Source organism: Schistocerca nitens, chromosome 2 (genome assembly GCF_023898315.1).
Source record: "Schistocerca nitens isolate TAMUIC-IGC-003100 chromosome 2, iqSchNite1.1, whole genome shotgun sequence".
Lineage (NCBI taxonomy): Eukaryota > Metazoa > Arthropoda > Insecta > Orthoptera > Acrididae > Schistocerca > Schistocerca nitens.
The window spans coordinates 1187666332-1187679026 of record NC_064615.1 but is presented as its reverse complement, the minus strand read 5'-3'; the positions used below and the strand labels follow the sequence as shown (position 1 = coordinate 1187679026).

Below are 12695 nucleotides of genomic sequence, written 5' to 3'. Positions count from 1 at the left end.
ATAAGTGTATTTTGTAAATAGATCTCTTCTTCAGGACTATGTGATTTAAGTTTATGTCCTGTGCTGCATAAGGGATGTGGGTAGTTGTTGGATCCAGAAAATGTAAAACTACTTTATAAGAAGAATTTTAAAATGATATTACAAGATGAGTGATTTACTGACATGATTGGATAGTTGGTGCAACACTTATCAGTCCCTACTAAGAAAGACTTAATAGGGTAATGTTATGATTATTCACATATATTACTGTATTTAATTGTATTGGTGTTTTATGCAAGCAAGCAAAGCAGAGACTGTTCACAAAAATGACTTCATCACAGGGCAGGCTTTTAGTAAACAGAAAAGTTAGTTGTTTTATTAATGGAACAGTTTGTCTTAGATGTCAGTCATTTAACTGCTGAGAATAAAATTGTTTATTACCAGTTTGTATTATTATGGAATACTGCCAAGGACCAGGCAAAATATGCAGATACTAGGAGCTCTGTTATGCAGCCAAACTGCTAATGTGCACAGCCTGGATTTAAATGTGACTGAGCTCATTCTTATTTTTTCCTATTTTAATATTAAATATTGTCCGCAGTGTAGCATTGTTCATCATTTTAAGACAAAACTCAACCATATCAGTGGTAGATATTACTAGTTTTTGTCCAAGACTTAAGCTATGTATGTTGACACAAACATACTATTGATTCTTACGCTGTAAAATTTGTGTCTATAATTACACAAGAATGAAGTCCTGCATTATCCAGATATCTGAGTGAGTCTTTTACATTTTTATTTCTAATTAATGAAATATTGTTTTTTGGGTTGCTTTATGCAGTACGCAATTTAGTTGCCACATTCATATGTTAATTCACATTCCTTCAACTCGTACGTTAGTGCAACAAGGTGGGTAGAATAACCATGGTACTGTGAACTTAGGACTCTGCTGCTCATTAATTTTCCAGATAAAAAACAAACATTGCTGGTATTGGTTAACCTCTTGGATTTATTTATATTTGAAGTATTAAACAGTATTATGTTCATTTTTCTTCAGCAAAAAACCTGAGAGTGGTGTAGGCTGCTGAAACTATCGTGCTTGTGCATTCTCTTAACTCGACTTACTATATGTTTAGTGGTGTGTGAAGCACCCATATCAGTTCTGCAACTTCTTCATAGTATTTAAAGAGTAGTATAGCTATTTATATTTGGTACTAGTGTGCTATGTGTTGTCTTAGTGATCACATAACCCATCTCTGCACAGTTTCACATCTACCAGTTACCTGTGGTTCACTCAAACATTTGCCATTGATTACTTTCTTAAGAGCCAGTTTAAAGACAATAAATAAGATTTCATGGTTTAACTATAGCATATAAGGGATTCTTTAAATCTACTACCTTGCACAATGAACTAAAATTAAGTAGACAGTGAAACATTATGAAAAATAAGCATGTTACATGTGGAGTTGCTTTTGTTTCAAAGCCTGATAAGAGTAAAAACACCCTAACTAGAGAGTTGTGAGATAATAACTCTTCTGCAATTTTGTCAGAACCTTGCAAGAAGGAAGAAGGTTGGCTGGGTAAATAAATGTCACTAATGTAGAAATAGTTGTGACAGCTGTGGATGTGATTTCACTTGTGATGGTGCTGTTGAGAGGACAACACTTGGGAACATTTGATATCTCATAGGAATCGATGAGATTTTGTATTAGTATAAGTAACTTGTCAGTTTAGGACTATATTTAAGAATAGTGGAGAGGACAATAGAGGCAAAAAGAGAACCATATGTATTCTAGTTTACAGGTTAATCATACAAAGAAAATAAAAGCAGTAACCAACCCCTCTTAATAATACTACTTGTTAAGCAGTGTTATCGCTTTTGACCTGATAGGAGAGCTGTGCACGTGTAGCATTTCCTTCATCTTGTGCTGAGAATTAGACCTGGTTGTGGCAAAAGTTCCTTGGTGTGGAGGATTTTTCCCTAGATGGTTGTGCCATAAAAATCAACATCCCTAAGAAACTCTCGCTACAGTGAAAAACAACCAACAACCAACGTCTCTTGTGCAGTATAAGATCCTTGAAGTAGGGAATGTGAATTGTTGTCTGATGGTGAGCTTGTTGGTTTGAAACTGGTAGTAATATTATTTGCTGTGAATTAATGACATTATTAACAATGATTAGTTGCTGCTTTTACTTTGTAGTAAGAATAAACTTGTATCTTTACCTGCCCACTGTCTCACCATATCATTGTTTTCATTAGTAATTTATTTACTCTTATTACTGCTGTTGCTGCAACAGATTCTGTACTTTCTATATGATTCTGCCTTTTATGTGATAAGATTTCATTTCTTTTTTTAATCTGCTTACAGTTCAACACATCACTTCATCATATTTTTCTTTCTTTCTTCCCACTCATCCCTGCCTGCCATGTAACGTCGACTAGTTTCAATGGCCACTCTGGATAATTTAATATTGTTTCTCTGAGTAATAATGATTCAACTTGAAAGCTAAATTTAAACCATTTGTTGTGTATAGTTTGCTGTGTACATAAACTATAGCATTTCCTGCCTTATGCTCACCTGCAGCTTTCAACAGAAATTTCTGTTTTGCAGCCACTGTTTCCTTTATGAAACGATTAAAAATGGATTGTTAGAAAATTTGATTTCTGTTTTTCAGGTTATTACAGTCTTTCTGTAAATGAAAAATTCTTACGCAGAATTGTCGGTGAGTGCTTATTGTTTAATTGTTTACGTTATACATTTTTCCCCGAAAAAACTATGTTAAAATGGAATTAATGGTTTCCCCAAAACAAAATATGAAATTGGATTGCCTTGTTGTAGGAGCAAATGCGTATCCTGGTAGGATTTCATTCTAGTTAACAACCATATGCATGTTAGTTGCATTGTGGTAATTGCATAAAGTTTTCAAGAAAGGGCACTTCAAATACTGGGATAGGGTGCATCCAGTCCCCACTTTTCTTGTCCATGTGCACACACATACTTGTCTATGATCTTCAGTGTCCTTTAATATCACTTTGAAGGAGGTGTCTCATTTCTAATATATGTGAAAATGGAATGTGATTCTTTGCATCTAATGAAACTGTAAGCTTTTTAGTGCATAATTTTGTTATTTGGCCTCCTAGTTAGGGTATCTAAAACATGCTTGTACCACAGTATCCACTTCAAATCCTGTTGGTGCAAGACATCCTAACCAGCTACATTTCACCATTTTGGGGAGTAGTATTGTTGACATAAAATTTCTGATCACCAAACTTTGTGGCAATGCACTGGATTGAATTCCAAACCTTTTGACATACCACCAAGTGAGGGCACATGACACCTTTGATGGTGATCTGTCGTTTGGATGGAGACATTGTGTGGTGGCCCCATTGGTCCCTTGAGAGCGGTAGGTTATGCTGGCGTTAAGTTTCACTATCTCCCTCCTCTTCATCCACAACAAAAATCAGCAGCACACTGTGCAGTTGCTCATCAGTCAAGTTATATGCTTGACACATCTACATGGCAGACGACTTTGACAAGTTGAAGGAAGTAAGTGGCAAACCACCTGCACTAAAACCTTTCCAAAGATGAATTGCCACGTCAGACCTGATCACTAATTTTCTTAGTATGCAACTGACTTTTAAAAGTTTTGTTCTTCTGTAGCAGATGTTGTGTGGTTATTCTATTTCTGAGAAGAAGGGAAAAATGGATGAGAGAGCCATGAGTGTCACCATGAGTGTCATAGTGATGACATAGTTATGGGCACCCTAGCAGTTTATAATGTCACTGCTAAAATAGGAGTGAATGGAATTGGGAGGGGTGGCATTTAGTATTTACTTGCATTGAGAACAATTCGTGGTGCAAAGCAGAATCCATTTGCACTGGTTTGAAATGTTTTCAGTCTGTGCTACGTGAACCTTTTGTAACATGAAATGAGAATATCCTTTAATCATCTCAACATTTTTTACTTATTAAAGAGTTTTGGATACAGTGGATGAGAAGTTTCAAGAGCAGAAATGTAATAAAGTGTCTTTCTAGAATAAAATTGGTTAGTCTAGGCTACCTCATGAGATATGCCAAACATTAATGCCTTAAAAGTTCAATTTGTCTCTTAGAAACAAAAAGGAAGCGGGTGAAGGAAGCAAAAGGCAAGTTGTAGTTTATTCCTGAAGAGAATTTTATATATTTTGTGTGCAGTTTTTTGTGGATTGTTCTGTAGTTTGCTTTCAGAAACCCGTGTATATGCAAAGTCTTTTTCCACATTGTGATAATATTTTTCTAGGTTTTATGTCTTAATAGGTATTGGTAAATCAATGAAAGCTACAAAACAAATACTGTTTGTTCTTAGAGCATGAGTGGAGTACTGTTTTTCTAAAATCAAATGTGACCATTTAAATGCATTGTGCTACTAGTTCCTTTAAAAACTTGAAGATTTTTTGCAAATTAAAATTAAATGGAAAAAAGCATTCAGAATCCACCAGTTACAACTGCAGTGTTTAAGAGGAAGGGAAGTCTTCGGCTATATTCAAAAGACTTGAAATTTTTGTGTATTTAGTATGTGGAAAAGCACCAGCAAGTCCTGTTAGAAGGATGTGTGGAAGTTAATATAGCACTATTTTTCCATCATATTATCAGGGACAGACACTTTTATCACCCTTGGCAGATCTACTCATTGCAGAAATTTGTTTTGATAGCAGTTTGTGAATCATTTCATGGTAAAGGTGCTTAAGTCATAAAAGAGGGCATTTACTGTAATTTAATTTACTTATGTAGATGATAAAAGCACTTCATTTACATGAATGTATGTGTAACTTGTTCAGATCCCATTTTTTGTAACTTAATGTGAAGTATCTAGTTCTTCTATGTATACATAATGTTTGCTTCCATTATGAGCATTATTGTGTATATATGTTCATAATTCTACTATTAATCTATGCAGAAATCTATAAAAATGAAACTATGACCAAATATGATAGAAAACGTGCCTGCTTACCTGTGACAGTAGACACGTGAAAAAAGTTTATGCAGATACAGAAAGAAAGATAGTAAATGGTGGCAAGAAATGGGACTAATTGGAATAAAACAAAAATCTTCCAAAATTATGGCACAGCAGGTGAGTGAGAGAGAGTGAACATACTTTCTATGCTGGTGTCTCTTCCTAGGTTGGGTAAATTAGCTGTACAGTTACTTAACAGCCTTGTCATCCCTGACACCAGAGAGTGTGTGTGTGTGTGTGTGTGTGTGTGTGTGTGTGTGTGTGTGTGTGTGTGTGTGTGTGTGTGTGTCACCACTTTGCTGGTTGCAGGTCTATAAGTGTTTTGGAAGTGCTGAAACTTTGTCTGAAAAACTGAAGCTCTGGACAATACTTTGCAGGGAGGTGATGATTTCTGTGAACAAATTAAAACAGGAGTAAGCAATTTCCAATTGCTCAGTGTTGAATCTTAATAACTTAGAAGTAACGTACAACAAAATATATGCTCACTCTCAAGCTTGAATCGCCATTTGAAGGACATTATTGTTTTTGTGCTTTAAGTAAATTTGTATGCAGGCAAACATATCATTTGAACCATCATAATGGAAATTAAGCTAAGTTCCATGCTTGCAGAAAATAATAATGTATTAAAGGGGTTGACTTATTTGCAAAAATGTAATTTTTTATTTCCCAATATGTTTTACTACATTTGTGGCATATTTAGTGGATTTTTCTTTTGTTGCTTCTTGTGTTACATTGTATATGTCCTGTGGCTGTCAAACAAAATCAGCCACAAGTACATATTAATACAGCATTTTCATTGCTACAGTTGATTTGTTCTGAGCTGTACTTGGTTAGTGCTCAGCTGATAACTGTGTAGAAGTTGGTACTTTTCTGTTTCATACTCAGTGGAAAATTCTTGTTGTAACTTCATTACTGTGGCTTACACAAGTTTTGCTGCATATTTACTGCTCAACCACAATGTTATTGCACTTGGCCGACATAGGAAACATAAAGTGAAATTACAGTAGGCAAGTACAGTGGTGAATAAGGTAAACGCATCACACTGTCAATGCTTACAGATCAGTTGTGCATAAGCTATCGATGCCAGTTCCGCAGCAACTCGTGATAGCCCTCGCTCCAAGGTGCAGTAATATTGTTATCAAGTAATACCTCATCTGCAACTTAACAACTGGAATTCACCAATTGGTACAAGAAAATGTCACTTTAAATGTAAATGTAACAACACATCTAGCAGCCACATTGATTCCAGATCAACCGCAGCAGTGATGAGATGTATTAATATAAGCCTGTGGCTGATTTTTAGCAGCCACATGTTACATAAAAAAAGTAATAAAAAGAAAAATCTACTGAAGATGCCACAACTGTGGTGAAACTATTTGGAAAATATGGCAAAGTTGTGTCCTTGCAAGAAGGCAGATGCTTTTAATTTTTTTATTGTGCCTTTTGAAGCACATTATTGGGGTTAAGTTTGTGGAGTACTCCAAATATGGCACCTAAGCACACAGGTTATTTTAAACTTCAATTAATGAACTACATTAATTGATTGTTTTTGTTTTGAAATGTTCTGCCAAGAGTTATCTTCTGGATCCAACATAACATTTTATCATGTAACTCGTGTAGACTATTGACATATGGAATATAGTACAAATACAGTTAGTGATACTGATTTGTATACTGAACAGTTCAACAACATTCAAGAACAGTTTCTTCCATAGATGAAACTGTGCTGTAAAGTTGTCCTTTGACAAATCATATGTAGTACAGTAGATTGATTATAGTTACTATTTATGATTGAAAGTATATGAAGTAATTAATAATCAAATCACTAGAGTATAAAGTAACCATTTGTACTTCTGTTAACAAAACTTAAGATTTTTTTTTTTTTCTGTCACAAAAATCCAAAAGAGCTTATGGATAGTCATAGAAACTACCATCACTAAATTGATGTTAAGTACCTTTTATTAATTTTCAGGTGGATTTATAACTAAATGCACCTTTGTCCAAAATATGGTATTTAATAAATGTATTATAGCGCAACAATGTAGGAAAAGATTGCTACTTACCATAAAGAAGACACATTAAGTTGCAGACAGGCAAATTTAAAATACTCTTACACAAAACTTTTGGCCACAGCCTTCATCAGCAAAAGAGAAACACACACCATTCATTCACACAGGCAGGCACACTTCTGGCCCAAGATGCCAGAGTTGGCAGTCGTGTGCATGAGGTGTGATTTCTAGTATGTGTGAATGGCGTGTGCTTCTCTTTTGCTGCTGAAGGCTGTGGCCGAAAGCTTCGTGTAAGTATCTTTTAATTGTGCCTGTCTGCAACTTAATGTGTCTTCATAATGGTAAGTACCAATCTGTCTTTTCCTACATTGTTGATATTCCTATGTGGAGTTTCCATTGTTATATTATAGCTTAAATACACAGGAAGTGTGAAATATGATCTCAAAACAATCTTAAATAATTACTACAGTAGTTTTTGTGAAGACTGTGAAACATTTAGTTTGCAGTTTCGTGTTAATTCTGTAAACTTATCCATACCATTGTACTGACTGCTAAATACAAAAGACTGAAATTAGCTTCACAAAATATTTAACTTTACATCTGTCAGATAGTGCAAAGTAACACAAAGGGAATTTTAGTCGTGTCTTAACAACACAATGTGTATGTAACAGCATTGTTGTATACAGCATCAGCACGTTCTAATACACAGGTATTTCTTATTTTATTCTTTAATAATATCACAGATCATAGTTTTTACATCACTTAAGTTGTTATTAGAATCTGAATGAACAACTGTTGCAGTCATGTCATTGTGATCAATATTGCCAGGACACCGTACTTTCTATCTACACCTTACTTTATTTGTTAACATAATTATTGTTACAAAATCCTGAAGTTAAGCAAAGAAATGTTAAAATTGATTCCTTTTCCCACTAAATAATAGAGGTTTCTGTTACTGAAGAATACAAACATAATTTTAGTTGAAAAATAAAATCTCAATTTTTCTTCTCCCCGCATCCGGCATAACGTGAATAAGGATTCAGTCCCAGTCATACAAATTCTTGTTTATCCACCCACAATTTTTTTTTGCAACTATCATGTTGCTATCATACAGAAATAGTGAAATATGTAATCGGAACTAAGACTTTTTTAATTTTCTGCCAAGGTGTAACACACATAATCTGAAATAGAATTATTTCAATCACCAGAAAAATTTCAAGAATTGTGTCAGAATTGTACATCTTTGCTATTCACGGGAAAAACAGTCGTAGGTGTGTTTTTATATTGCAAATGTAGGAAGATTTAGTTAGCAATGTGCAGTTAGCGAATAACATACATAAGTTCAAAATACTGTAGGTGCTCTTGCTAAATTATACGGTATTAGATCCAACAAATTTTAGTTACTAGCTGTTATCTATAATAAGACTGTGAGAATGTTTTTGTTTGACATCCATCGGCTGCTTTATATATCCTTTTTTGAATAGATACAACTGGTTCATTTTTTATTATTGAGAAAACTTCTTTAAAAATTCAAACAGTTCGTATGTGTTCTTAATTAGCATGAACATTATTGTCTCTGTAGTGACACCAAAAACAGTCCACTGAACACCCTTGTAAAATATCTCTTGCGCCTGCAAAATGCTCACTCTGATGTGTTCTCGGAGAGCAATCTGATTCTTCTGTTATAAAATCCACTAAGAGCTAAATATCAACTTAGTGGAGATTCAGCCTAACAAAGGGCGGAAGGTTGAGAAGCAACATTTAAAAAACAAAAAAATAAATATGAGTTAATTAATGGTATAAAACATATTGGTTGGAGTGAGGGGGAGAGGTGGACTCAGTGACCAGTCAGTTTTGTACAGCTTGGCTACACCACAAAATAAAAACTTAATCTGTTTGCTCTCTCTCTGTCTGTTGCCCTCCCTTTTTGTGTGCGTGTTCTTCAAAAAAACCACACACACACACACACACACACACACACACACACACACACCCGCGCGCGCGCGCGCGCGCGCGCGCGCCTGCACACCCGTCCTCGGAACTCTTCTGTGTTCTTAGTGCCAGCAGCTACCTGCTTTTCTTGTTTTTCTATCCATACTCCTTCATTATACAAAAAAAGAAATATTTTCATAGTCTCTCTTCAGTAACAGAAACATGCAATATGTTGTATTGTCATAGTTACACACTTCTTTCCCACTCACTAAATGTAGATACACTAAGTTGGCAATGCTGACTCATAGCCAACGGTCGTATTTTTCAATTCTAGCTATGGATGTAATAAGTGAAGTGAAGTGAAATAGCACTCTAATGTGTTTATGCTGATTAACAAACAATGTATACTCTCTGTCTGGGACAATAATAACTTTTTTGATGCATAAATTTACACAAACAATATCAGTTATGTATTCCTACTAGTATAAGGTATATTTGTGTAAGTGGTAAGAGGCAAATGCAAATCAAACAAATTGCGTATATTATTTATGTATGATAAATTATTACTTTGTATACTTTCAGTGTAACCACTGATTCTATGCTACTATATTGTACTCAGGAATGTAAAAAACAAAAACATTTATCAGATTGCATCATATCAGAGGTTGTGTGAAATGTAGGTAGTATTATAGTGAAATCAGTGTAATAATACCAGAAATAGTTATTCCATGTGAATGATGTGTAATCAAATAAGGAGTAAGTATTTATGTGGAATTAGACTGCAGTGAGCTGTGTGTCTGTAGGTGGTAACATTTATATGCAGTCTTTGAACGGCGTCATAGTGAAAATCTAAAATTTCTTATTGGGTTATTGCTAGTGTTTTGTCCATACTTACCAAAATAGTTCTAGTCATCAAATGATTGAACATGCTTTGAAAAGATGCAGTTCCTGTTTTTAAAGATATGAATGGCACTGATATATCAGAAAAATGGAATCACTAAACAGATAACATTTTTAAATTTCTGCATTATGCACAGTAACATGTATCTCCAAAGTTTGACTGCTTCCCTGTTACCCAACTGAAAATAAAGATGATGTATTTAGTGCCTCATGTCCTCAGGTAATCTCATTAACAAACTTCAGTACAAAAATTTGTTAGTCATATAATGCTGTTGGAAACACTTTTTCTCTTATTTTTCTCTTATATGAAGGTATCATCCATACATCTTGTGAGCATATGTTGGCACCACTTTATTTGTACACAATATGCTGTGTTAGTCTACATTTTGCAGCTAATGCGAGTTATGTGCTATTATTTGTGAATGTCGACAGTTTTGAGAATGTTAGCTACCATAGTCTATTGTTCCTATGGTAAATAGTATCATGCCTTAACTATCATATGATCTAAAAAATCCTATTTTCTTATGGTTTTTGTAGCAGAATTAAGCAGCAGACATGAGGCAATCTTAGACACATTTTTGGTGTTATGTTTTGAAGTGATTAAAGCTGAACAATACAAACTTATTTGTGGAAATTTTTATTGTAAATTACCTGCTAACTGTGTAATGGAAATGTTAACATATACAGACAGTATACACACACACACACAATGCATCTGTTAACTGACTGATTATTCATGAAATATGTTCCTTAAAAGTATCGTGATATTGAGAATAATCAGTTTAATTTATAATTTTTTAGTAGAGATACTCAAATTGTATTTGTAAATGGTTTTGTGATGAAATCTAATGCCAATGTTTGTAGTTTTGCTGAAAGCTGTATTATACTATAGTTGAATGAAATGTTTGTAGTGAGAATAAATATTAATATAAGAATATCTCCTGTCCTGACTGTAGATTCTAAATGCTGTATACTGTATTTCAATATCTCAGAATGAAATAGTATTTTGCTAGTATTATTGTATTGTATAGTATCTGGGATGAGTTTAATGTTTACCCCCGACAAAGAGATATATGTTAACCTTGTTTCTGACATATAATTATTGTCACTGTGCTTGTCTGTAGGTGATTACTCTGAAATAAACAGTGTTTAAGTAGCAATTTTTGTTGTTGTTGTTGTTGTTGTTGTTGTTGTTGTTGGTGGTGGTGGTGGTGGTGGTGGTGGTTGTTGTCTTCAGTCTGAAGACTGATTTGAAGCAACTCTCCATTGTAGTCTACCCTGTGATCTATGTAAAACTACTGCAAGCCACATCCATTTGAGCCTACCTGTTATGTTCATACCTTGGTCTCACTGTCATCTTTACCCACCACACTTCCTTCCAAAACCAAACACACAATTACTTGATGCTGTAGAATGTGTCCCACAAACCAGTCCCTCCTTTTGGTCAAGTTGCTCTGTAAATTTCATGTTCCAACATTTCTACGGAATCCAAACTGATCTTCCCTGAGCTCGGCTTCTACCAGTTTTTCCATTCATCTATAAAGAATTTGTGTTAGTATTTTGCAGCCATGGCTTGTCCAACTGATAGTTCGGTAATTTTCACATCTGCCAACACCTGCTTTTTTTGGGATTGGAATTATTATATTCTTCTTGAAGTCTGGGGGTATTTTGCCTATCTCATACGTCTTTCTCACCAGATGGTAGAGTTTTTGTCAGGACTGGCTCTCCCAAGGCCGTCAGTAGTTCTAATTGAATGTTGTGTACTCCCGGGGCCTTGTTTCGACTCAGGTCTTTCAGTGCTCTGTCAAACTCTTCACGCAGTATCATATCTCCTGTTTCATCTTCATCCACATCCTCTTCCATTTCCATAATATTCCCCTCGAGTACCTCGCCCTTGTATAGACCCTCTATATACTCCTTCCACCTTTCTGCTTTCCCTTCTATGCTTAGAAGTGGGTTTCCATCTGAGCTCTTTATATTCATACAAGTGGTTCTCTTTTCTCCAAAGGTCTCTTTAATCGTCCTGTAGGCAGTATCTATTTTACCCCTGGTGAGATAAGCCTCTAAATCCTTACATTTGTCCTCTAGCCATGCCTGCTTAGCCATTTTGCACTTCCGGTCGATCTCATTTTTGAGACGTTTGTATTCCTTTTTGCCTGCTTCATTTACTGCATTATTATATTTCCTCCTTTCATCAATTAAATTCAGTATCTCTTCTGTTACCCAAGGATTTCTATTAGCCCTCGTCTTTTTACCTACTTCATTCTCTGCTGCCTTCGCTATTTCGTCTCTCAAAGCGACCCATTCTTCTTCTACTGTATTTCTTTCCCCCATTCTTGTCAATCGTTCCCTAATGCTCTCCCTGTAACTCTGTAGAACCTCTAGTTCTGTCAATTAATCCAGGTCCCATCTACTTAAATTCCCACCTTTTTGCAGTTTCTTCAGTTTTGATCTACAGTTCATAACCAATAGAGTGTGGTCAGAGTCCACATATGTCCCTGGAAATGTCTTACAATTTAAAACCTGGTTCCTAAATCTCGGTCTTACCATTATATAATCTATCTGAAACCTGTCAGTATCTCCAGGTTTCTTCCATGTATACAATCTTCTTTTATGATTCTAGAACAAAGTGTTACCTATGGTTAAGTTATGCACTGTGCAGAATTCTACCAGGCGGCTTCCTCTTTCATTCCTTACCCCCATTCCATATTCACCTACTACGTTTCCTTCTCTTCCTTTTCCTACTCCAGTCACCCATGACTATTAAATTTTCGTCTCCCTTCACTATCTTAAAAATTCTCTTACCTCATCATACATTTCATCAATCTCTTCATCATCTGTGGAGCTAGTCGGCATATAAACTTGTACTATTGTGTTAGG

At 35.1% G+C, this 12695-nt stretch overlaps 1 protein-coding gene across 6 annotated transcripts in view; it reads left to right on the top strand.

Annotated features, from left to right (window-relative positions):
• The window catches only part of LOC126237523 (diphthine methyltransferase), a 161482-nt gene that overhangs the window by 1498 nt on the left and 147289 nt on the right, over positions 1 to 12695 (top strand). For 3 of the 6 annotated variants that reach the window (XM_049947695.1, XM_049947694.1, XM_049947696.1), the window contains exon 2: positions 2656 to 2703. The exons of 1 other annotated variant lie outside the window; for it this stretch is intronic. Coding sequence is in view for 2 of the 5 variants with exons in the window: in XM_049947693.1 (XP_049803650.1) it covers positions 5028 to 5091 (64 nt within the window). In the remaining 3 variants the exon portion in view is untranslated. Of the gene's footprint in view, positions 1 to 2655; positions 2704 to 4917; positions 5092 to 12695 lie in introns of all 6 variants that reach the window. 2 more of the 6 variants (XM_049947693.1, XM_049947692.1) reach the window with 1 other exon arrangement.